At 35.6% G+C, this 27,993-nt stretch overlaps 1 protein-coding gene across 1 annotated transcript; it reads left to right on the forward strand.

Annotated features, from left to right (window-relative positions):
• Positions 1 to 4: 4 nt before the first annotated feature.
• LOC149556694 (Alpha-L RNA-binding motif/Ribosomal protein S4 family protein) lies at positions 5 to 27,993 on the forward strand. Its single transcript, XM_089831143.1, has 6 exons — positions 5 to 133; positions 224 to 383; positions 24,771 to 24,878; positions 26,439 to 26,513; positions 26,658 to 26,737; positions 27,672 to 27,993. Exons 2-6 carry the CDS (start codon positions 250 to 252, stop codon positions 27,821 to 27,823), a joined length of 549 nt encoding a protein of 182 aa, XP_089687269.1. The 5' UTR covers positions 5 to 133; positions 224 to 249; the 3' UTR covers positions 27,824 to 27,993.

Consider the following 27,993-nt stretch of genomic DNA (forward strand, 5'->3'; position numbering starts at 1 on the left):
TAACAACCAGCAGACCCTAAAACATAAGAAAAATGATGTCGGTGCAATTTGCAGTGCCGAAATGATTCTCTGATAACAACACGGCAGCGCAAACAAGGACAAACAAGGAAGAGAGCACAGAGAGACAGAAAAGGTTAGGCGCAAGTTGGTTCGAGTCTTTTTTTTCTCCTCTGTTTCAATCTTTCGGTTTTTCATTGAAGCTATAACTAGGACATGTATCCAGGGATTTGAAACTTGAACGCGGACGCCATGAGGAAGCTTAAATTTCATGAGAAGAAGCTTCTGAAGAAGGTGAATTTTCTGGAATGGAAGAGAGAAGGAGGGCAAAGAGAGGCTAGTGTCATGCGCCGCTACCATGTCACAGGACGAGATGATTACAAGAAGTATGTTACAGTCTTGTCTCGATAAAAAAACCTTATAAAATCTTGCTTTCTCATGCAATATCACGGGCCAGGTTATGGGCTATCTAATGTGATATCGAGTAATTGGATTTCGTGTAACTGGTCATTTCATTTACATTCTTAAGATTGTAATCTTGGGTCACACTGAATGTCCTTATTAAATCTGTGTTAGGGTAATAATTCCGTTACCTTGCGACATGACTGCTGGGTTAGCACCATCTTTTGCAATGAGGACTTTGCCTTCATTTTCATTTTCGAGTCTTGGGAATGCTTATGTTTTTTGAAGTTCTTCAGCAACATGGTAAATTCGTCTTTCGTGTCATTTGGACGTACAATCTTTTGTGGTCGGAGGAATGGATGCTATTTCCCTAACAGGTTTCATGGAAACATTGTATGCTATTATAGAAAAATAATCTGTTGTAATAGTAAAATGCGTAGGTAAAGGGGAAATTGATATCTATCATATCGTTTGCATTTTTTCAAAAATGAATTGGATTCTGAAAGATTCATCAGGTAGCAGTTTGCTCCATTCACAATGTGTCTTATAACTCTTGCTGGTAAAAGCTTTAATCTCTTGTATGGCTGTGATGCAAAGACTTGCCAAATATAGATTCTATTGTATTCAAGGAGTTCATGATTTTTCCAGCAACATGCTCTTTTTTTGGTTCAATAATTACTCCTAAAGTTGCATGCTACTGGTATACTTGGTTCAAAACCTTGGATTCAGAATCGGCTCTGCAGCCCAAAATTTTGACTTTAACTTGGCACTTGTGAAAAAATTGGCATAGACTTGGGAAAAAGAAAATCATATTATCACACAATTTTCTTATTTAATGCATTTAGAGAACATAAAAGTCTATTTTGACTATCAATTAATCAGAATTGAAACTTGCTCATATCATATGACCCAAAAACTCTCATGAGTTGAAATTTCAGTCACTGTGTCTGTTATTCTCAGGCAGCAGAAGAGTTTGAGCTTAGGATTCGAGAGTCTGAGTCTAAGACTTGGGAGTCTAGGAGTAGGACTCGGCCATGTACTCTCCAAGACTTGGCTAGACTTGGCTCGGCCAATCTCAAAATTTGAGAATTCAGTCACTATGTTATGTTCGGGTGTTTGAAGAGTTCAAACTTAGGACTTGAGAGTCCAAGCCTAAAACTGGGGAGTCTTGGAGCAGGACTCAAAGTCTTGGGAGTTTGGTGAGTCTTGCAAAGTACTCACAGAGTCTTCAAATTACGTTGGTATCACTATCGTGGTGCCAGGTAGGTAGTAGTATAAGGCCTCGGCACATTGGTTTCCTGGTTTGCGGTCTAGTCTGCTTGTACAGATATAGTTGCATATTTTAGATTCAATAAAAATGATCTTACTATTTCTTTTCACTCAGTGAAAATATTATATGTTAATATTTTATTAGTGCTTATATAACTTGTAATAACATATTTATATTTACTGTGTATGTCAGCCTGCAGGCCACTTTCTCACCGTAGAACATACTTAAATTGGACTTTTATCATCTACACACCAAGACCATGCAGTATCCACCCTTCCCTTATATCCCATACAGCCCTGGAAAAAATGGCAGCTCTATACAGAATCAAACCAGAAAACCGTCTTTCCAACCCCTGCCTTATTAAAATTGGCTATTATCGGCCTTTTTTTACATACATTGATTTACAGAAACACCATGCAACTGGCTGAAATCCATCTTTTCCTACATATTAACACAAAAGTTTAATGAGAACTTTATAAAATAGGCATCCAGCCTAGTGAATAAATTTAACAAGAACTTTTCAAAATGGGCATTCAGCCCAGTGAATATGGTGTAATGTCCCCATCTTTCTAGCAACTTAGTGGAGTTCTTAGCCTTTACGTTCTCCAAAGGCTAAGTGGAGAAATAAGAAATTGATTAAATTTTTTCTTATAAAGTCATTAAATAAATTAAAATTAAAAGGTGACTTTATATTTAATTAATTAAATTAATTATTGTATTGCAAGGAGAAGCTTCTAGATAGTGCATTAATTATTGGAAAGGGGGAAGCCTCTAGTGATTTAATTTTCTAGAAGCACAATTAATTATTGTATTGCAAGGGAGGAGTTTCTAGAGAGTGCATTAATTATTGGAAGGGGGAAGCTTCTAGTAAATGCAATTAATTAATATTTTATTTCCTTATAGAAGGGTGAAGGAAAAGTATAAATAGAGGTGGGAACTTCATTGTTTAGCATCGGATTATTGTGAATTGCATTTGATAAGAGCTTGGAGGTGTGAGTTATAGATTTCTTCTTGGCATTAGAGGACGTCCATCCTCTCTTGTGACATTCTAGACATCATTTCCTTGGGATTTGGCCTTTGGAATTCATTGCTATGTAATTGATTTTATTAGTTTGAGAACTAATATTATTTCAACAGTGGTACAATCTTCAATTTGCATAAATTCCTTCTTGTTCATGTTATGTGGTTTTAAATCTATGCAAAGACATTAAAATCTATTTCAGTAGTTGGTTCAATTCTTGGGCATTTCTAGGGTGCCCATTACAGTGGTATTAGAGCTTGCTTGCAAAGTGTTTCACGAAGTTATTATCGGTAGGTGCCCATTATAGTGGTATCGGAGCCTATTCTAGTGGTATCAGAGCTATAAGTCCTGCCATCCTGTGGAGGTCTTATAGGGAATTTGGGACAGCCGGATAGAGAGAAAAGTGTTTGACAAAATGCTTAGACGGTTATTGGGTACATTAGAGGAGGGGCAGCGTATGCAACAGGAGCATAATAGGTGAATGGATATGATGTTGCAGCTTATGGCTAGACAGATGGGCATCAATATCAATCCAAATGATGCCAACAATGGAAACAATAACAATGGAGGAAACGACAACAATAGGGGCAATAATAATGGGACCGAGGCACATATAGAGCCACCCAACTATGATGTTGGTGATGTGAGTGTTTCAGCGGAGTCAGTAGATGTGGGTTTACGCTCTAGTATTATTGATTCACAATCTGGTGTTGAGTCATGTGTGGAGAGTCGGGAGTCCACATATGAGGCTTTGTCAGGGAATGGCAATGCAGCAATAGTGGGATTAGGAGAATGAGAGGATATTGTCATATCAGTAGCCACTTCTGTGTCAGTTGAACCATCCAACGAGGAGTTTAGCAGTATGCATGTAGTTGTTGATGTGTGTTCTAATAATGGTGCACATGTTGATGATTATGAGTTTTCATCAACTACAGATTTGGTTCAGTTTTTTGCTACGACAGTTAGTTTTGTTCCTGTGTCCATATATTTTGATGTGGCTACACCTATTGTTGATACAGTTGGCATGAGTGCATATGGTTCGCCTATAGCTACATGTTTTTCAATGCATGTTGGTGATGATCTAGATTGCAGTCCAATATCTATTATGTGGGTGGATACAGGGAAGAAGAGTTTTCATAGGTCTTCTACGGAGTTGCCTTCTGGTGACATTCTGACTTCTACATCATCAACACAAGTTTTGGGTGCTAGGCTGCAGGACATGTGGTTGGTTCTGATGATGCTGGTTTGCAGTTGGTTTAATGTCCACAGGGATGTCACATACTACTTCGTTTGGGATCCAGATGGAGATTGGAGTTCATTGTGTTGTTGGATTGCTTGAGGTCAAGCAATTTCAAGGAGGGTGGACAGTAACGCCCCCATCTTTCTAGCAACTTAGTGGAGTTCTCAGCCTTGACGTTCTCCAAAGGCTAAGTGGAGAAATAAGAAATTGATTATTCATTTCTTATAAAGTCATTAAATAAATTAAAATTAAAAGAGGATTTTATATTTAATTAATTCAATTAATTATTGTATTGCAAAGGGAAGCTTCTAGATAGTGCATTAATTATTGGAAAGGGGGAAGCCTCTAGTAATTTAATTTTCTAGAAGCACAATTAATTATTGTATTCTAAGGGAGGAGTTCTAGAGAGTGCATTAATTATTGGAAGGGGGAAGCTTCTAGTAAATGCAATTAATTAATATTTTATTTCCTTCTAGAAGGGTGAAGGAAAAGTATAAATAGAGGTGGGGCCTTCATTGTTTAGCATCGGATTATTGTGAATTGCATTTGATAAGAGCTTGGAGGTGTGAGTTATAGATTTGTTCTTGGCATTAGAGGACGTCTATCCTCTCTTGTGACATTCTAGACTTCATTTCCTTGGGATTTGGCCTTTGAAATTCATTGCTATGTAATTGATTTATTAGTTTGAGAACTAATATTATTTCAGCAGTGGTAGTACAATCTTCAGTTTGCATAAATTCCTTCTTGTTCATGTTATGTGGTTTTAAATCTACGCAAAGACATTAAAATCTATTTCAGCAGTTGGTTCAGCTCTTGGGCATTTCCAGGGTGCCCATTATAGTGGTATTAGAGCTTGCTTGCAAAGTGTTTCACGAAGTTATAATCGGTAGGTGCCCATTACATATGGCACCTTTCTTTTGCCATCCTCCACCTTTGCATGCACAGGGCTATTTACCTAGAGATCACTTGGCTCAAAGGTTGGAGTCGAAGACCCCATCCTCTTTTTGGCCTCCCTTTCTGCATGTGCCAGTGCTTCTCACTCCTGCTAATATCCCAGCAGGTTTTTACAGTCTACTCCACCTCCGATCTTCAATCATCTGGAGACCCTTTGTTACTCCATATGACGAAAGGCTTAAGCCCATCATCCCTAGTTTCATCATCCCTAGTTTTGACAGTACACCAGAAACTATTTTCATCTTTAATTCTTTTTCCTGGCACTACAGCGTCCAGTAACTTCCAAGCCAACTACCCATTCTTCTTCAATGCATTCACCCATATTTTCACCTCAGCCTTTTTCCCAAATTCCACTAAAGACATCCATGATATGGGAATTGATTCAATGCCTATGCTCTGACTTAAAAAATTCATCACTCAAGATGAAATCCAGAATCTGCAAGATTTTGGGCTCATGATTATTGAAAATGACCTTCAATCTTTTCTCTGAGATTTCTCCTGAAAAGGCAAACTGCTATATTTCTGTCTACTACAAAATTTGCCTCCACTATGCACCTATACCCTACTTTTACCACACCAACGCCAGAAACTATGAGGAAACAATGCCATTGGAAGAGAGAACTTTTGGAATATGAGTCCCACAATAAGTGTCCCCTAAGCAAATTGTCACATCTGCCTTCTTCGATACAAGGAAATCATGAGCGATCACGTAGGTGGCATACCGCAGCTAGTTTCCTCCCATGCCAAATCATCAAATTGATCCCAACTCAAATTTGCATTGTTACTGTATCCATAGATATGAGATATATTGAAATCTTCTAAGGACATTTCTAATGTATAATTAGCATGGATGAATTTATTAATGGTCCTTGTTAAAGCCTTACCTTGCTTGAGGGATTTACTATCACCAATGGCTACCTTCCAGGTTGATCCTTTTCACTCCCAGCTTCTTCTTCCAATACAACAGCTTCATATGCTGCCTGTTTCTCTGCCACATTGTGTAATGTCCCCAAGTAAGTCCATCTAATTAGGCATAAATGAATCTATGTTTACTGTATTTGAATAAACTTAATTTATACCATAAAGATAACGACTGTAGGTAAATTAGTAATAAGCTATCTTTGTAAATTGAGAAGACCATGCTATCATGGTTATTATTCCCGTTTATAAGAATGCTGAAATGCAATAGGTTTCATGGTTATTATTCCCGTTTATAAGAATGCTGAAATGCAATAGGTTTCTTAGACACCAAACTCAACGGGTTCCCTCAAGGTTTTATAGATAGAAGCCCTTAAGCCTTTCTTGGACATGTCCGCAAGGCGCTTAGGGTTGCTGATCTTTATCCTCTTGGGACTAATCGATTGGCTGGATTTACACAGGTTTCTTTCTTATTGTATTTATGATCTTCTTCTCAGACTTGGAAATAGTAACTAGACTTGAGCATGCATGTTTAAAATAGTGCTCTGATATTTCTTAATTTTTTTATTTAAATAGGTAAACTGTTCATTCCAGTCACATAGATGCATAAATCCCTGACTTATCAAACTCGAACCTTGTGACGGAGGCTATAATATGCACAATTGTAACATTCCCCTTATGCTTATTGGCGTCCATATGACTCTTGCGAAATTCAATTCAGGTTACACTAAATGTTTTTACAAATACTAAAAGTAAGGGCAAACAAAACACAAGAAGGGAAAAATGCACAAACATATGGCAAGTACCTGTAGTCCTTTTTTGTAGTCTATTTGGTCCAAACAATTTCTTGGGAATGTTTTTAGGAAAAGTTTCTTTTTAGTTTGGGAAGATGTCTCTAGGTTGCTGCTAAGTCAAAAAGCTCGAATTGGTCAAAATTCTGGGCACTAGAAAAGAAACGAAAAAGGGAAATATATTTCACTATCATGTTGAGTTTCCTTGCTTGACCCTTGTTTTACGTTTAGGAAGTTTAAGGTTTCTTTTCTGTGGTGTTGTATGGGATAGACCCTCCTTTGGTGGTGTAGGAGCAGCAACTGGTAGTTACAGGGAGCAACCATGGTGGAGGAGGAGGAGAAGTGTTGCTTGGGAATTGGAGAGGCTACAAACACCCATGACTGTCATCCATGTTGTTGACCATGTATGCTTCACATTGTTAAGCATTATGGGCCTTTTAAGGGGTATTCTTGTCATATTTGCATGACAAAAATACATAAATGGTCCCTAGCCTTCATGTTGTAACTTGTAAGGGTGAAAAGTTTATTGAAAAGAAGGGAGTTATTCATAAAGAAATGTCTAAGAATCAACTCTTAAAGTTACTAAGGATGCCTTTAGATGCTTAGAGGGGAAGGACGCTAATGATATCAGATTCATTGCTATTGCTACACCTTAAGAATCAAGAATACCACTAAGAGTCACATGCTCTTTTGCACGTAATGGTTAGCCGATAGGAGCTTTGCATGGCATTTCTGCAAATTTTTTGGAGCAATGATCAGTGTGTGATCACCTTTGTTGTGGAAATTTGTAAAAAGCTAGTAAGCAAAAATAACTTAATAAGTCATCAGCAAAAGCTTGCCTTTGTGGCTTTAGCATCGTTAAAAGGCTATCGCTTGTTCTTTGTTTCTGCCAAATATTTCATTCCTGCAAGAAGCAAACTTGTCTTTGTCACTTTCGAAATGTTCAAAGTAGGCGTAAGAAATGAAAGAATCTGAGTTCATTCCTACAATTTTCCCAAATAAACCAACAATGCCTCTATTGAATTATATAGCACAAGCCCTATTGAGGCATAGAAAACTTGGCCTTCATCATAGGCTATTCAATCATAAAATCAAATTTGTAGAAGTAGAGAGCGTACTGAATAAACCAACTCAGTTCCCCACATTAAAAAACTGGCAATCCAGGAAACTCCTATTGGTAAAATAATGAATGTGTTATTAAACAAAGATCACAGATGATGCATATATACAAGTATACATATACGCAAAAATGTTTCTATAATGAACAAAGAGAGAGAAATAGAAACATTGTGAAGAGAGAACGAGAAAGTTCTCTTATTTGAACAAAGAGAATATGGAAACATAGAAGAGTGAGAGAGGGAGTTTCCATATTAGAACAGAGAGAGAATATGGAAACATAGAAGAAGAGTGATCATTAGAAATATAAATAAATTTAGGAAAGAGAGAAACAAATAGAGAGATTTAACTTTGATACCCTTCCTTAATGGTCAATCTAACCTTAAAACAAAAAATTGCAAGGGAATCCTCAAAAGGCTTAGCCGGATAATTTTATCCGTTGAATCTTTGATTACCTTCCAACATTAAGTTGGTCAATGATGCCATCTTGCACATTTCCCAATGCATGGAAAATGAAAATCAAAGAAGAGGCGATAGCACAAAATTTGAAATACAAATCCCAATGCAGAAAACAAAGGCAAATTGTAGGTACAAACTCAAGAAAAATAATGAAGTATCATCGATACAAATTTCAAGAAATTTTTCCAGCTGAATTAGAAAACCAGGGGAAGATTTAAAAGAGATAAAAAAAAATCCCGATGGAATATGAAATCAAAATAATTTTCCAATGACACAAAGTTTGAGGCACAAAAAACAAGGTACCCAAAAAATTATGATGATTAGCCAGTTTAGATCTCAAAAATCCCACCAAGCACCTACAGTGAGTTTTTCAAAGTGGCACGGAAAAGATCTCAAAAACGAAAGAAAATTGTAGAGTTCATTGTAAAAAAATGGTGGAAAAGATCTGGCCGTAGATAAGAGAAAGATGGTTGTTTTTGAAACCCTAGATGGTGCCAAAAATGAGTTGGGACGCCCAAGAAAATCAAACCATGATGGTTGTACAAAATCCCTTCAAAAAAATCACCAAGCAATTCTTGCGAACAAATTTTCGAATAATTGCAAGCAAAAGATTTCAAAAATCTTATGAGTCTAAAAATATCATGAAGAAATTAAAGATTTTCAAAGCCAATTTCGGAAATTAACTTAGGAAATTTAATTAATGAAATTAGTTTAAAAAAAGAAGAAGCTTTGATACCATATTGTTGTAGTTGTATTAAACAAAGGAGATGAAAGCTCCTTATATAGATTTACAAAGGTGATGTTTCTAAAAGAAACAATTGTGAACTAAAGATGAAAAATAGAAACTACCTAATAAACTAGAGACTACCTAAGATGACCATCAAAGAAACATTATATTCTAATACCCTACCTAAATTGTCATTGTCTAATTGTTGTCTTTTGGTCACAAATTCTTAAAAACATTTTGTTGTTGTTGTGACCCTCCCTAGGTCTGCAAAATGTAAATGACCAAGAAGCCAAAGTCTGTCAATTAAAGAATAGAGAAGGGTGCTCCCTTCTTGAAAAAGCTTTGCAAAAAGAGAAGAGCCTAACACTAACTTTGCCACTGAGATGAGTTTGCCACTAACCCTCCTAGAATCAACAAAACACCTGATTGGAAATCATCACAGAGCATTCAACCTAATGTTGGATAATAGAGCTGCGTTCCTTGGAGACAAAGACAAACATTGAGAACATTTAGCACAATTTTGAGAAAAAATCGACAAACCCTCAAAACTTTGTAGATGAGCATGATGCCCCAAAACAAACTGCAAAAAACCTTGATTTATTTAGGAGAAAAATTAGACACAATTTTGGAGGTGAAAAATCGATCAAAACCAAACCATAGACTTCAAGACACAGATCAAAGAATACAAACCTTCATTTTTGAAGAAAAATGGTATAACCGAAAATATAATTTACAAGGAAAGAATTATAAACCCACCAGATAATTTTTGAGGAAAAAATTATAAACCTAACAAGTAATTTTCGAGGAAAAGATTATAAACCCAATAGATAATTTTTCAAGAAAAAATTATAAACCCACTAGAGAATCTTTGAAGAAAAATTTATAAACCCACCAAATTATTTTTGAGGAAAAAATTATAAACCCATGAGGTGATTTTTTAGGAAAGACTTAAAAACCCAACCATAATTTTTAAGGGGAAAAACATGAGAACCCATCAATTTTTTTTAAGGGTAAAAATTATGAAAACACATCAAATTTTTTTTAAGGAAAAAGATTATAAAAACACATAAAAAAATGTTGCAAGGAGGATCATAAAAAATATTCCAATCACTTTTAGGTTCTACATTTAATGAGAGAGAACAAAGGGAGAGATTTGGTGAGATCCGGTGTCACAAGGTTTGCAACGATTTCCTTGATGTTGCAAAGCATTTTTGGTGCATCGTCCTCTTTGAAACAAATGCTTGCAGAGAGGGTGTTGCATGCATAGTCTTTGACAACCATTTTGCACAAAAGGTTGTAGAGATTGTGAAGGTAACTTCAAAACTTGAAATCTTAATTATTCTTGATTCAAGTCTCTCATTATTAATTTGTAACCTCATTACTTATCTTTTTGTGATTTGTATTTTTCAATTGTAGGTGTATGAGCCCTAGGTTAGAGTTTTGTGCTTGGTAGATGAGGATCAAACTCCAATGGGGTATTTTATGAGGCTATGGATAGGGCCATGGCATGCCATGGTGTCATAAAAAATTACTACGAGGGCGATAGGCTCAAATTTGATCTGATCTAGGAAATTATTAATAGGAGGCGAAACAATCAGCTCCACCAACCCATTCATGTAGTAAGTTTCTTTCTCAATCCTCATTTGATGTCTGGGGATTCTTTCTCAGAGCTTAATGGATAGGTTGGGAAGGCCTCACTACATGCATTTAGAGGAAGAACTTCTCAAAACCTTGGTACAACATTTGCCATTAGGATTTTGGGGTCTAAAGTAATTGATAAATGGATAAAATATGATTTTTGTTTTATCTTTGCTTTCTAACATTTCAATATTTAATTTTTTAGAAGACTGGTAGCAAAGTTGGGGTGGAAATACCCTAAATCTCAAAAAATATGCCCTTAGAATCTTATGTCAGCCTTGTAGTTTATCTGATTGTGAGCACAATTGGAGCATGTGTGAGCCATCTGCATGAAGAAGAGCAACACCTCAATGATCTTGTCTTTGCGCAATAAGGAAGGCACAAGAAGTAGTAGCTGGTCCAATTGAAGTGGATGATATAGATCCTTATTGTGTTTGGACATCACGAGAGCAACCTCCATTATTTACAGAGGATGACATCAATGATTTGGAGAGATAAACAGTGGAGGAGGATGGGGTGGATTCATTTTTACACTAGATTATATTGAGGATGATGAGTCGGATTCGGGGTCATTACCAAAGCCAAGAAAAGCTAGAGGTAGAGCTGAATCCAGGATGAAGGATGAGCCACGACTGAGTAAGACATTGGGCCAGGAGGCACAATCATGCCTAATGCAAACTTCTAGGCCTAGACCCTCTATTTCTACCTCTGCCTTAGTTTTTACTAGAGCTGGGAAGAGGAAAATGTAATTGTAATGATGTATCTACTTTTAGTTGTACAAAAACTAATTACTATTTTGCTTCCAACCATCAACATTCTTCATGAGAATGCAATTTTGTACCCACTTTGCATTTAAATATATCTACACTTAGCCTGTTTCTTTTGTGTACTCATTTATTGACTCATTAGATATATCTTCTCATTGAATTTTGCAAAAGAAAAAAGCATTTGTAATTAAATTCAAGCAATTTTTTGAGTCTTGTGTTTATTGCCAAGAACAGGCTGAGTTTTTCCTGATTTCTTTTTTCAAGCCTTGGTGTGTTTTTGCTTTTGGCGATTAGTCCATCTATGGTCCAACTAAATTGTGCTCCCAGTGCTAGAATTAGATGTACGATGCTTATCTTTGTTATAGGAGCAAATATCATGTAATTAATTCATCATATGAAAAAACACCACAATGTCTGAAGAAAATAGTTGAAAAACTGTAGAAATTTTTTCAGAGCAGCTAGATTTTGGTCAGAGAAAGATATTGGATTTCAGTCAACAAGATATTGTTGGGAAGATAAAGATGAGTGCTTTCGATTAATGTAGACCTTTATCAGTTTTCTCATAATTCTTTTCAAATGTTGCATGTTGAAATTGGTGCTGAGTAGAGCTACATAGCTATTTTTTCTAGATATTGTGTTGCTTTTGTGCGCTTTAACACTGGGAAAGACTTTGTAATTGTCCTATGCTATAAAGTATTGACATTGTAATGTTTGGGGGGTTGGGGGAGGGGATTTCTGATACTAGTGAAAATCGTGAGAGTGCATTGGCAGTGTTCTTGTGTTTTCTTTCTTTCAGCTCTTTTACATTTCTATTAATGGGTCGAACCACAACTATTCCAACTCCTTACAACTATTTTGAGTGGAAGTCAGGGATGACAATATACTTAAGAAAATATGATTTGCATAGGATAAAAACTGAACCTACTGAAGATGTAGAAAAGCTCAAGTGGTTTAGCATATATGATGAAGCATTTGTAACATTGTGTTTGTCTGTTTCTCTTGGACTACTCTTTCATATTGACTTTTTGAATACTCCTTACAAAAATTGGACAAAGAGAGTGTGTTTGGAATTCAAGATATAGTGAGGTGTCACATGTTGGAAAATGAACTCATAAATCTTAATCTAGGCAATTTTTACACAATATAGGATTTCTTCACAAAATTGAAATGAGTAAGCATATAATTAAAGCAACGTGGAATTGTTAAGAAAGATTGACAACTGATTTTTGGTATTCTCTATAAGTAAGTTTTGAATATTCAATATTTGTTTCTACCTTCAATGCTATTAAGGTTGCACTTAGGTCTCAATTTCCCATGCCATCCTTGGATGATTTTGCTATTTCTCTCCCATGGGAGCAACATAAGCTAATCCAGATTGACATTGTAAAATCTAGAAGTCACATGCCCTAGTTACCAATCGAGGCACAAAAGAACATAACAGTCAAAATAGTAACAATAAGGATAAACCTAGTTGCCAATTCGAGTTCTAGGTCGGATTTGGGTTTCAGAATTTGATTCGTGGATTCATTATTTTTTTCCATTATGATTCATAAGGATTCATGAGTGTGTGTGTGTATATATATATGGGGATTCGTGTGTATGTATAGGTGGGGATGCGGGTCCTTGGGATTTGCACCAGATTCTCTCGGGTCTACATGGATTCCTATAGGTGTTGGATCTTTGGATTGCTGCAAATTTAGTTGCATTTCCTTTCTGGTATATGTTTTCCAATGGCAGCAATATTGCTCTTATTTATATTAAGGAAGAGACATGGAGAGACATGTCTCATTATGAGACATGTCTATCTAGTATTATCTAATTAATATAATAGCAAATGATTATTTAATTATATAACATCTCACACACACACACACACACACACACACACACACACATATGGACTTTAGTCTCATTGTTTATCCAATTGAAGCTACCAAACAACACTCCCTCGTAGCTAGGGAGGATAAACGCATGACCATATATTACCTCAATATGATATAAAGATATTGGGAGTAATGGCCTCTTGAATGTCAACTCATTTGACATTTACCATGTACTCTTTGAGCAATGGCCTCCTGAATGTTGAGTTGCAAGATATTCACCAAGTACTGTGAGTGATGGCCTCGTGAATGTTAACTCATTTGATATTCACCAAGTACTTTGTGTAATGGCCTCCTAAACATCAATTTGCATAACATTCACCATGTTCTCAAAATGTTCATAGCATATGTGCACACACATTCTCATAATACTTACCATATGAACATCCACCGTGCAAAGTATAATCTATCATGATCTGCATAGACATTGTAAAATATCCATCATAATAAAAAATTAAGCTATTGTAAGATCGTCACCTTTCAATAACTTCTGCAAATAGAAGTGATAATCATTTGGAAGTTGTCACTACCTCATGATATACATAGGGGTAGACCCATTTAAAACATAGTCACACACATGGACTTTCAAACTCCCTCTGAATATAAATCATCTGAGCTCCTCATTCAAAGTTGCCTTTAAAGAATTGCTGAAACTCCCTTTGAGTCTGAAATTGATCTTCCTTTCTTGCAATATCAAGGCAAATAGAGGAAAATATCAAGGCAAATAGCTCTTATAATATTAATTATTATTCTCAATAATAATATTATTATATTTTAATCATAAGAACATTAGTAATTTGATCGTATACACTCATGATGATTTAATTCTATTCAAATATAGTTAAATGATTACAAATATCATTAGTTGTAATATATCATAACTCTTACCTAAAGTGTGGGGCCATGCTTCTCCCTATCCCCTTAATACTGTTGCTCAATCCTTGTCCGTGTCACGGCTTCACTAACTACCTCCGTACTGTTTGGTTGTTGCTATGTTAATATCACTTAATACGTGGTGGCCTATGTTATGGTGGAGCTGCAAAGTATAACTTCACACCCATATTGATAGTACTCAAGAATTGGTGATCGCCAAAGTCCGAAACATAACTCTCTCCAACTCTATCACCATGGTGATATGGAATGCCACGTCATTGGATCAAGTACCATGTCAGGTATATTCCTTTCCTTTTATAAATATATCTTCACAAACTCCTCTCATTTCTCTTTTATGTGGTATAAGCTGGTGGGCCCCATCGTTGATCTTAGGTCTCCCCTCACTACCTTCGTATGGGCACACAACATAAGGTTTCCTGCTCTTACACTGGCCGTCATGGTTAACTATTGCCAAGGACAATTTGTGTTTGCTAGCAATGTCCCATCTTCCATTTTCTCAATCGTGCTACTTTAAATGCGATTGCTAGTTTATGTCATGCAAATTCTCACTTCGAAAGTTCTTGGCTTTGTTCTTGTTATATGATTTTCTCCCTGGTTTGAATTGTGTAGCTCCACCATATATATCTCCCAACGTTTTAACATTGAATGGAATTGTTAAGTGCCGGCTGTTATCAAATGAACCCATTAAAATGTACAAGTGTCTTGGTATTTTTGCAGAGTTCCTTTAAAGTCGATCCAGTACCTTGTTTGATCACATGCCACCTTTCTTCATGTCTTCTGTTAAATGCACTAATGGGTTGAGGCAATAAAGTTCCACCTTTTTGTTTGTTTGTTTTGCTTTATAGTCTGTGTATATGTTCAATGATGTCGATCAACCTTGATCGATCTTCCTGTGGGCAAGTGTGTTCGGTATGCACTCTGCAGTATGTATAATAACCTCTATAATATGTAGTATCCTTTGCGATATATACCCTTTAGTCTTCGAAGTGCAAATGTATTTCTATGATATGTGCCATGATAATTATGTTATCTTCTACATTTGTAGTTGGCTTCGACACCATGTTAGATCTTTGGATTGCTGCAAATGTAGTTGCATTGCATTTTTGGTATATGTTTTCCAATGGCAGCGATATCACTCTTATTTATATTAAGGAAGAGACATGTCTATCCATTATTATCTAATTAAATATAATAACAAATTATTATTTAATTATATAATATCTCATATATATATATATATATAGAGAGAGAGAGAGAGAGAGAGAGAGAGAGAGAGAGAGAGAGAGAGAGAGAGATTTCTGCTCTTTACTCTCATAGTTTATCCAACTGAAGCTACCAAAGATCAACAATAGGGTCCGGATTTGATCCTATTGATTTGTCTAGAATCATGGACCGTGAATCTAGACAAATCCATAGGATCAAATCTAGAGACCCTGCATGAGTCCAGTACGTAACGGTTCACGAATTTGGACTTAGTATGGACTTGGATCTGATTTGGGGCTCTAATGTGCAAATCTGGTAATAAGAAGGATAAGAACAAGCTACCCCAATAGGAACTAATGAGACCCAATCTTCTAATAGTGCCAAGCCTAAGAAATATAAGGTCAAAAAGAAATATAAGGTCAAATGAGCCTATTGTGAAAAACCCAATCATGATCCAGCATAAATGTTTGAAGAAATGAATTTGATCATTTGACAAACATTCTTCAAAAGACTAATGTCAATGTCTTTGAATCAGTAAAAGAGAGTTCAAATGAGGGGTCTAACAAGTCTAAAGAAAACAACAAGGGGAAAAAGAAAGGAAAGGCATTTGTAGTGTTTGCTTCTCCACCATCCCACTTGGGTTCTTGATAAAAGTGTCTTTCACCACATGACTTCATCAAAGAATGAACCTGCAATCTTGGATCTATGTTCTATTCCTTCTATTTTGATGGGTGATGGCACTCCTATTGAGATGTGTGGGAGAGGGTCTATTGATGTGGGGGATGGAACTTTTCATGTTGTCCTTTGTGTGTCTCCTATCAGTATATCAGATCACTTAGACATAATTTTAGGCAAGCAGGTTGAGGTCTCTCTTGATTCAATTGTAATTTGTGAGTTGCACAATGATTTTAGAATCATAGTTGGGAGAGTAGATCTATTTGTTTTCTCATTTCTTGATCCTCCTATTGCATTTTTCTCATTCTAATGAAATGGGTACCTTGTGACATCAATTGCTTGGTCACTTAAAGTATTACTAGGTGCAACAACCCAGTCAATATAACATGGTTATATGATTGCCTCCGGTTCGCTTTTCTAATGGTGTTTGTTAGGGATGCATTCTTGGCAAGCATCTAGAAGAGAAATTTGACAAAAGCAAAGTTTGGAGAGCTTCACATTTTGGAGTTGGTACATAGTGATTTGTTGCTATTGAACCCATGTCCATTTTTTAGTAGAGTCTGATTTGTTTTGACCTTTTGTTGATGATTTTTCCAAATACATTTTTATATATTTTCTCAAACAAAATTTTGAAGTCTTTGATTTATTCTTGAACTTCAAAGCATTTGTAGAGAAAGAATATGTGAAATCTTTGAAGTTCAACTTACAGACAACGGGTGGGGGGAATATGTCAAGAAAAAGTTTGAGCAATTTTGTATTTCAAAGGGTGTTAACTTATAGCATACAATTCCCTACAAACCTCAGTAGAATGGAGTTGTAGAACGAAAGTATCGGTCCTTGAAAGAAATTAACAATTGTAGGATACACTCCAAATCTTTTGCACCACCATGATTGACAAAAGCCATAAACTATGCCGTGTTATATTCAGATATGAGTTCCTCTCAAAGATGTGAAGTGAGTTGCTCTCTTTGAAGGTTGGATTGGTTGGAAACCCTTAACAAAGCACTTTCGAGTATTTGGTTCTCATGCATGGGCTTACATTCCCATTTTGAAACACAAGGCCTGATAGAATAGTCAGGATTGCCCTTGCACCAATAGATCGCCCTGTCAATGCATGATACAATCAATAGTCTTATACAACCATGAGAGGAGGTTAAGCCATGTTGCGAATCCTGCAAGGTACATTGGCACACTACTAACAATCCCCTACCCATTGTGTCTCGTTGCGACGTGCGTGATTCAGACCTATGACCAAGCTCTGAAACCACTTATTAGATTGGTCAAGGTTGTGTTGCACCAAAAGATTGACTTATACAACCAATAATCTTATACAACCACAAGAGGCAGTTAAGCCATGTTTTGAACCCCGCGAGAGATGTTGACATATTGCCAACAAGGCCATGGATCCACAAAGAAAACCTCACATATTTATTGGATACCTAGATGATGTCAAAGGTAATAGGCCTTTGAATCCTACCACTCATGAGTTGATGATTGAGATGAGTGTTCCTTTTGAGGGGGGTCCTGCTAGCGCTTCTTCAAGCACTTCTCCATCGATTGTCACTTAGGAGCCATTTCATCATGACAATTGTTCTTTTTAGGATTTAAATCCTCTTGCTTCAGATGGGTTGTCTTTCTTCGATGTAAGTGGATCTAACAGATAAATTTTTTTTCAGATGGGCTGATTGATAAAAATAAGGCTTGCTTGGTTGTCAAATGTTTCTCCCAAGTTCCTAGGATTGACTACTTTGAGACTTTTGCATTAGTTGTCAAAATAAATTTCGACTTGTCCTTGCTATTGGTGCAGCTCATCGATGTTGTTTGCTGTATTTATAAGTCTCCTATGGGTAGTAGGATGATACTCTCACTTTTTTTGTTTTCTATGTTGATGACTTGTTGATCATAGAGAATTAGTCATCCCACCATTCACGCAATTAAAACTGCCCTTTATGTTTGGTTTTTTATGCCAGACTTGGACCTTCTGCCCTGATTCTTGGGGGTTAAGATCATTGAGTCTTCTTTCGAGATATTTGTTGCACAACCAAAGTATGCTCTTGATATACTCTTTAAATTTTGCATGGCTAATTAAAAGCTTCATTGGCTTCTTCAACTTCGGTGGATGGAAATTAGTATCCACAACTATTTGGTAATCTCGTATAGTTGACACACACAAGACATGGCATTCCATATGCTATAAGCATGGTTTCTTGATTCACACGAGCCTCAGAAAAAAGCACTGGAAAGCAATTAGGAGGATTCTTAATTACATTTTGGGTACCTAGAACTATGGGATTCATCATCCACCGGGCATGGATTTTGACTTTGTGGGAGACACAAATTTAGATTGGGTAGGTAATTCTCAAGAGCAAAAGTCTACTTTCGATTATTGCTTCTCTCTTGGTTCCAATCTAGTTTGTTGGTTGAGCAAGTAATAATCTACAATGGCTCTTTAATCTACGGGACCTTCTGCACTGGTTCTTGGTGTTTGAGATCACTGAGTCTTCTTTAGGGATATTTGTTGCACAACCTAACTATGGTCTTGATATGCTCGTTAAATTTTGCATGGCTAACTAAAAGCTTGCATTGACTCCTTTTTTATTTGAGGTCAAACTTGAGGCTAAGTGTTCTTCAACTTCGGTGGATGGAAATTAGTATCCACAACTTTTTGGTTATCTCATATAGTTGACACACACAAGACATGACATTCCATATGCTATAGGCATGGTTTCTCGATTCATGCAAGAGCCTCAGAAAAAACACTGGAAAGCAATTAGGAGGATTCTTCACTACATTTTGGGTACTCACAACTCTGGGATTCACCATCCACCGGGCATGGATTTTGACTTGGTGGGTGACACAAAGTTGGATTGGGTAGGTAATTCTCAAGAGCAGAAGTCTACTTTTGGAGATTGCTTCTCTCTTGGTTGCAATCTTGTTTGTTGGTCATACAAGAAATAATCTACAATGGCTCTTTAATCTATGGAGGCTGAGTATCAAGGAGCAATTATTGTTGCTGCTCAAGATTATATGGCTTCTAAATATTCACACTAAAACTGACATAACTTTTTGGAAGCCTACAGTCATCTTTTGTGACAACTAGAGTGACTAGGTCTAGTTATTAGGACCCATCTTTAGTGTGAATGGGTTTTTAGTTATCCAGGTCTTTATTAGCTAAGGGGGGTGTTAGTGTGAATTGGTTTCTTGAGTTATCTAGCTCTTTATTAGCTAGCTCCATTATAGCTCTCTTCACATGTAGACTTTTTCACTTCATCCCACATTGGCTGTGTTTTTTAGTCTCTTGGGTGGTAAGTGCTTTATATACTCACCTATTACTCTCATATGAGTATCTTGTTCTATTACATTGCAATTACATTCTGCAGGTTTTGCTCTTTCATTCTTCTATGCTATTTTTTCTTCTTTTAACATTTTGCAGTTATCTCATGGAGACTGTTGTTATTTTGATCTTGTATCATTTACATTCGCAATCTACACCGTTTTTTCTGGATTATTCATCATTTCAGATTCTAACATATGCATGTATATTTATATATGTAGTATGAAATACATAAAATATTAATATAAAATGTATAATTTATAAATTTTATATATGAAATATAGAAAATATTAATAAAAATACTATAGAAATATTAGACAGTGAGCAATGATGGGTGACATGTTAACGTTCCTTAGAATGTGGAAAAGGTTAAGCATGGCCTAAAATATATTATGAAATGCAAATATTATTATTATATTGATGTAAATATCATAGCAAGGAAAAACAATAAATTCAACCATAAGAAATTGAAGAATAGAGGTTAGGAGAAATGTGGGAGCAAGTGGAATTTCATGACACCTTTCACTGTTTTGAGATTTGTTTCACCATCATTTAGGAAGATACTGGTATTCATGGAATGTCCAAAAGCCAAAGCAGACTGGTTATGAATGTGGACCAGGTACAAATTGGACTGAAACCCAATGGGTCAGGAGGAGGGTATCGATAATTTAGTGATTTTTTAAATTTTTATCTGAAATTGCAGAGAGTTGAATACTTGATACTAGGGATATGGCTGTGTTTTCTAGTACTTTGTATGATTCTCCTCTCTAGCATATTGTATCATTTTGATTTTTAGGCTTCAACCTTCCAAATTTTCTTGTTTCCAATTTGTACTTGAATTTTGATGTCAATAAAGAGATTCATAGAACTTAAAATTACTTTGAAGGAAATTGGACTGTTCCTGTGTGTAGAAGACACATGAGGTTCTTAAACCATGTTGTGAATCTAGTGAGGGATGCTGGCCCACTGCCAACAATCCCCCTCTCAGCATAACCCTTTGTTGGCTGCAAGGAGTCAAACTTGTGACCAAGCTCTTATATCACTTGTTGCTAACTAGGGTTGCCGCTACACCAAAATATCTATCTGTCAATGTTCTGATACCAATTATTAAGAATGTAAAGTCCACAAACTAGAATTGGTTTGGGGGTGGGGGGGGCGGGGGGGGGGGGGGGGGGTTGAATAAGTTGTGAGCACCAACAATTAAAACAATAGAGCACAACAATAAGAAACCATTCACCATAACACAATGATTTTGTTGAATAGGGAAACCCTTGATTAGAGGGAAAACTCCGGTGGGGATGGCACCCACAAGATAATGTATTAATATATAGGTTCTTTGTGAAAGGATGTGACCATGTACAATTCATTTAGTACAACAATCCTTGTTAAAGGACAAATCCATGTTAAGAGACCTTGAATCCTTGTTAGAAGGTTATAGGTTGATGAGAACAAGTAGACCTACAAATGCTCTGACAAAATTGAAAGATAGATTTTTTAGGATAACATATCCAATAAGCTTTAACTGACTAAATTACAACTTACTTGCCTAAACAGTTCCTTTGAAGTCCACTAGGAATGATAGATTCCACTCATACCTCTTCACAAGGATCCAAACAATTTCGCTGCTCTGCTCTGAAAATCCAGCATTAAGGCTTGTATCTATATTTATCATTCCATATAGTTCATACAGTCCAAACAAGGAAAATAACTTTCCTTCATACCCATTACAAATAATTTATTAGGTCGACCTATTAGTGCTTTCCCAATGTACAGTTAATTACATAGGACCATGAGGCATATATGCCTTCATAAGCATTGTACTAATATTACATAGTTTTCTACACAATACAATAAGAATATACCATTTGCCAATGATATTTCACACGCTACAATCACTTAGTCGACTGGTAGTAAAATGCATCGCATGTTACACATCAATGACTCTTCCAGAGTAAGCCAAATGAATCACAAATCTGAACATTTTCTCACAAACAAGTCTTCTATCATTCTGCATGCTCGCCAATATTAATTCCCACCCTCCATGAAGATATAGCAAACTCTGGTAGTAAAATGCATCGCATGTTACACATCAATGACTTTTCCAAACTAAGTCAAATGACTCACAAATCTTAACATTTTCGCACGAACAAGTCTTCTATCATTCTGCATGCTCGCCAACATTTAATTCCCACCCACCATGAAGATATAGAAAACATACTGTAACTGACTCTTATGATTTCCTGCGCATTGGTCTCTTACTAATCTTCACAAACCAATCTGTAACTAATCCAGAACATTGCATAAAGTACAGTGAACATAGATGTGTTGTCTACACTCATTCTTCTACACAAATATAAGCTCACATGCCCAAATTTGTCGACCACTCTCTATGCTGAACTGATAAGTAGCCTGCGATATACAAAATCTGAGTTTGTCATAAACCAAAGAACACATGTTGACATCAATGACAAAACCTGTCATCAATACATCTCTGCAACACTCCCTGGTGCCAACAATATCTACTATTCCCAACTTTTTCCCCCTTTGACATTGATGACAACATATGGTGAAAAACCATTAATCCAAAAGTGATCATTAGGATACAATTTTATGAATATCCTCAACATACAGTCTTCAAACCTCTTGTACGTATACCTTTCCAAAAGAAAGGTTTTTTATAGAATCATTTTTTATTGTAATGTTGGATTTTTTGACATGTTAATTGTACTTGTATTATCACAATGCATGATGATAGGTTCAAGGAAGGTTATACCAATATCCTTCAATGTCTATTTCATCCACATCAACTAATTAGAATTATTTGCTGCTGCTACATATTTTTCTTCTGTAATAGATTGTGATATGCAATCTTGTTTCTTACTTAACCATGAGACCAATCTTCCTCCAAGAAAAAATGCACCTCAACTAGTACTTTTCCTGTCATCAACAACATTTCCTGCCCAATCAATATAAGCAAATAATGTGAAGACATTTGATCTATCATGCCATAAACAAATTCCTAAGTTCCCTTCAAATATCTGAAAATTCTTTTTACTGCTGCCAAGTGTGATTCGTTAGGTTCTACTTGATATCTTGCCACAATACCATCTGCACTAGCTATGTTAGGTCGAGTATGAGTTAAGTATTGTATACCACCAATCATAGATCTGTACCTTGTCTGGATAGTGCTAGGAGAGTCATCAGTAGCAGTCAATTTACAATCTGTAACCATAGGTGTTCCAACTGATTTGCAATTTTATATGTAAATTTCACTAATAGTTCTTTTAAGTTTAAGATACTTAGTTTGAGATATAAAGATACCATCTTCAGTCTGTGTTATTTGCCAAGAAAGTATTTCATCTGTCCTATCATAGACATTTCAAATTCTCCTTCCATTTCATCATAAAATTTGTTACTTACCTCATCATTTCCTCCAAAAATAATGTCATTTCACAAAAACTTCAATGATCAACAATCTATCTGAATTAATTTTGAGATACAAATTATTGTTTGCACTTCCTTTCTTGAATACCAAATGTAATAAGTGTTTAATCTAACCTCGCATACCAAGCTCTTGGAGCTTGCTTCAATCCATAAAGGGCTTTCTTAAGCTTACATACCATGTTTTGTTGCTCGATCAATGGAAATCTTTCTGGCTACTCAATGTATACTTCTTCCTCCAATTCTCCTTTCAAAAAAGCTGATTTAACTTCCATTTGATGTGCTTTGAATTTCTTGTTAGCTGCATATGCTAAAAATAGTTTATCTGCTTATAATCTTGCCATAGGAGCAAAGATTTCTTCAAAATCAATCTCCTTTGTTGTGAATAGCCTTTACACACCAGTTTTGCTTTGTTTCTTAGCACTTCTCCTTGCTCATTCATCTTGTTTTTGAATACCCACATAGTTCCTACAACATTCTTGTCTTTAAGCCTAGGAACCGATTCCTATGTGTTCTTCTTCTCAATCTTCTCCAATTCTTCCTTCATAGCATTAATCCATGATACAACTTTCCATGCTTCATCAGTATTTTCAGGTTCAAATTGTGAAATCAAACATATCTCAGTTCTTGTTCAACCTTTTGTCATTACTCCACTACTGCTTTCCCAATAATCTCTTCGTTATGATGATTTAATTTAACATACCTTGGTATTCTCTGTTCTTCTCTAGGTTCTTCAATCTGATCACGAATTCCATTGTCAATCTCAAAGAATAGTTCTTGTTCTGCATTATGATTTTGTACTGGTCTCTGACTTGTGCTCGCCTGATTAGTATCCTCATTTGAATCATACTCAAAATTTCTTTCTTACACCTGAATTTTTCATCAATTCTTACATTTATACTTTTAACAATTTTTCTAGCCTTAAGTTATAACATCTGTAAGCCATACTCTTAGTAGAATAACCAAGAAATATGCCTTGACCACCTCTAGGATCATTCTAAAGTATTTACTATTTTACTGTAGGTGTATGACCAAACCAAAGTTCATTAGGTTGTTTCTTCCCAATTTTACTCTTTCCAGTTTGTACTTGAATTTTGATGCAAATAATGGGATTCATATAACTTAGCTCCAAATGTAAGTGGGAACAAAAATGGCAAACGACACTCAAAAAGATTGAAAGTGTGATCTGGTGTGAATAATGATCATGAAATGGGTCATCTTGGTAGGAGTACAACAATATTTAAATGTATGTATTATAGACCGGACTAAGGCTATAGTGCAGATACGCTTTCAGGATTATGTGCTTCAGAATTTCCAATTTGCAGGATATGGTTCAATGCATATCCTGAAGTTTATGTGAGACATTTCAGAGTCGAAATTATATCAACCTTTTATTTTGAGTTATCTCCATTAGTATTGTCTTTTCTTTTTTTATATGAATGAGGTAGTTGATATCTTGTATCAAATCATGATTTGTAGAATCCAAGAATTGTCATGTTATTTGGACCATCTGGTGAATTAAGCGGCATCAAGTGCAGAAAGAAGGGTTTAACCCGTTTGTGCAAATATAATATGGTATTCTACAAAATGCTAATGTTTTTAAAAATGGAGCACTATATGTTGATTTATACAGCCAAAACCATTTACTGCAGGATCTTCAAATGTTTCATATCTCTTTTTCTAATAATTAATTGGTTACTTTTAGAGTCTTACATAGAGAAAAGTGATTTATCATTGAAATATATTGTGGTTTATCTTCATGCTTATTTGTGATTCACTGCATATGATTCTGAAAATATCAATAGAGAAAAAAGCTATACATCATATTCCTAACTTAATTCAGGACTTAGTTCATGCACAGAGACTTAATTCAGTACTTGGTTCATGCACAGAGAGCTATTTGCAATTTTTGAATGTTTTGTGTTTTTCAAAGCGATTATTATTCATGCTGATTTAGGGAGTAGATGATATTTAGACTAAAATAAATTCTTGTACAAGTTTGCTATTTACTTTGATAAAGAGCTTTTCTTTTTGCCGTTTCAGATACAATAGACTGTGTGGAATGGCTACCAAGCTTGTACAGATATTGAAGCAAATCGATCCCAAAGACCCTTTTCGAATTGAGATGACTGATCGCCTTCTAGAAAAACTGTGAGGACTCATTTTAAACTCTTACTTGATTTGTTCATATTTTATATATGGGGTTCTGTTTCTTAATATGTATCATGCTACATTAATTTAAATGAAGAAATTGTTGTGAGCAAGAAAGGGCCCATTGTAATCAGACCATCTTTTTCTGGCTATTGTTCATGCATCCACATGCCTGACACCATATGTAATGCATCTAACCTAGGGTATTTATTTAACATTTTAATATTTTATCATCACCTGGAATTTGTTATTACTCAATGCATGGCTAATATTAGACTATCAAGAGTGATCCTTGTGTGTTAAATGGAGCAATCCATACTCAAGCGTTGATAACAATAATAGAATCACAACCATTCAATGCGAATGCTGAACATTTAACATGAGTAAGCGAGTTCTTCATAAATATATATTGGATCTATGTATTAGTAGCCTTGGATACATAGTTTGCAGACTTGGACTCGGAGAGTACTTGGCAAGCCCAAAATTTTCAACTCGGAAAAAACTTGGCATATACTCAACAAAAACTCGGCGAAATCTCGGCAACTCAGAAAGTACTAAAATTTAAAATCTCTTAAATAAACATATATGTTTTTGTAGAATACAATTACAAAATGTATTAAATTAGTAATTGACATTTCAATAGAGAAAATGTGTAGTTTTATAGCACTAAAATGATGTGAAAAATGCATTTAATCCAATGTTTTCCCTGTATCAACATTTTTACCTACATTTTTTTACATCTATAAATACATGAGAGTTGAACTTGAGAGTACTCGGAAACTCTGAGAGTACTTGGAGAGTTTGCAAACTATGCTTGGATATACCAGTTTATGATGTAGGGTCTTCTCTAACCTAGCACTTCTATATTGTGATAGAGTTGAACTTGAGAGTACTCGGAAACTCTGAGAGTACTTGGAGAGTTTGCAAACTATGCTTGGATATACCAGTTTATGATGTAGGGTCTTCTCTAACCTAGCACTTCTATATTGTGATAGAATGTACTTGTTTAGTCCTATTGACCTATTTTTGGTGATTTAAGGACAGTTTCTTTTTCCTTAATGCTAACCTATCTCTAAACCCTCGTCTACATCACAATATGAAAACTTCAATATCTGGAATACAGTCTCTTATTGAAAATGCTGAATCAGTTTATTATCACAGATGTCCCTTTTGAATAGTTTAGAATCTCTTAAACCCTTGAAAAATTAATCCTGTTGCTGAATGCAGCAAGTATCATGGTCTAATACTTCCTCTTTGATTAACAATACGGATACTTGTAGATAGTAGTTTTCCACAATCCATTAGAATTCTTAGCTGTGTTTTCTGGGTAGATTGTGTTACAATTTTTGCATCTACCCAGAAAAACACAGCTAAGAATACGGATACTGCTTTTTGTGCTTTTTAAATGATTAAATGTTTAAATATAGGAAATGGAACAGTTATGGAAGTTATCCTTTACAAGGCCATGTTTTTTAACATCAAGGGCCTATTGGTTTCTTAGGTTTTTGAGGAATTTACGCTTGCAGTTTTGATGTCGGAATATTTGTATTAATTCTTCAGATATAACATTGGAGTGATTCCAACAAAGAAGAGCTTGGCTTTGTGTGAGAAGTTGTCAGTTTCTTCCTTCTGCAGGTATAATTGGTAAAACTAGTTCCTTTATAGGGTGTTGGTAATATAACTGTAAAACGTTGAGTTTGCTGGACAAAATTATCTTGCTTTATAGAGCATACGAGCAAGCTTCAAGGTGAAATTTTTTGAATGGGATTTTTTTTTCAGGCGTCGACTGGCTACCGTTCTTGTAAGGTTACATTTTTGCGAAAGCCTCAAGGAAGCTGTGACATTCATTGAACAAGGCCGTATCCTTCCTCCTATCTAACTCTTATCTATATGTGCATTTGTAATGTATAATATATGTTACCAATTACCATTAGCATTGCAAAATACAAAGTCGTTGTACCTTTGTAATGTATAATATGTAGTATCAACAACCAGTAACATTGTATATGTGTTTCTCAACCTTCTGCTTCCCCACTTCCGTTTTGTGTTTCATCCTATTATCCTGCATTTTATTCAGCATTTTCTGTTGTTCCTTAATTCTCCTTCTTGATCTGCCTCAACTCTACTATTCTTTCATTTTTTTTCCTGCATCATCTCAATTTCTTGTTTTTTTCTACTTCGGTTATATATTTTTGCTTTATTCCCAGCCCGTCTCGCTCTCTGTCCCACTTCCTTTTTTGTACATCTGTGCTTGTACTTTTTCTTTTTCTTTCTATCAAATTTTTATATATTTTTTTCCTGATATATTGTTATTGTTTTTAAATCTGATAGTTGATCCAATTTCAACTTTCCTACCCTGGGTATTCATTCTGAGTGTAAGGCTTCTCCACTACTGTCTCCTCCTTTTTCAACCTTTCCCTGCATCTCCCAAGGCAACCTGTTTTCCTGGCATCTTGACCTTCGTTCAAGAGTCTAGCTTTTTGATTCTTCACAGTTTATTGCTAATGTCGGATCGTGGAGTATGATCCATGATGATTCAAAAATTGTTCTCCAGTTTTCTCCAGCAAAATCTGTAGACTAATATGCACTGTTGTGAAAATCTCTTACCTTGCTAAAAGCATTTTTTCCTGATATAGAAGATGCCCTTTAGGATGTCACATCTTAAATCTGGTTGAGGAAATCAAGATAAAAATTATGTGATCATAGATATGTTTAGTCATGAAGTTGCCTCATAATAAGTTTACATTAGCATAAAATGGCAATTTTACAAAGTTTTCTTTAGCTGTTCTTCAGATATCCGTGTTGGTCCAGATACTGTTACAGATCCAGCATTTTTGGTGACAAGGACAATAGAAGACTTTGTTACATGGGTTGACACATCAAAGATCAGAAAGAAAGTGTTGCAATACAATGAGCGTTTAGATGACTACGATCTTCTTAATTAAGGTCGAACTGAATTATTTGATCTTTGATAGGATGATAAAATCACGTTTTGCAGTCATTATTTGATTTATAGTAACAGCATGCATCTTTTACTCTTTTGATATGGAAATCCTTGGCAACCATACACACATTGAATAATTGAGATAGGATTCTCCTTTCTTTCGAAGCTTTA

The sequence above is a fragment of the Cupressus sempervirens genome, chromosome 5 (assembly GCF_028749045.1).
Source record: "Cupressus sempervirens isolate cs-2001-9-10 chromosome 5, ASM2874904v1, whole genome shotgun sequence".
In the NCBI taxonomy this organism is placed as follows: domain Eukaryota; kingdom Viridiplantae; phylum Streptophyta; class Pinopsida; order Cupressales; family Cupressaceae; genus Cupressus; species Cupressus sempervirens.

What these genes read in the sequence shown, in the direction of transcription:
- LOC149556694 (XM_089831143.1), top strand. Translation starts at nt 250, where the DNA reads ATGAGGAAGCTTAAATTTCATGAGAAGAAGCTTCTGAAGAAGGTGAAT. An exon ending in GGACGAGATGATTACAAGAA is followed by an intron (nt 384 to 24,770) that starts GTATGTTACAGT and finishes TTGCCGTTTCAG; the next exon opens with ATACAATAGACTGTGTGGAA. An exon ending in GACATTCATTGAACAAGGCC is followed by an intron (nt 26,738 to 27,671) that starts GTATCCTTCCTC and finishes GCTGTTCTTCAG; the next exon opens with ATATCCGTGTTGGTCCAGAT.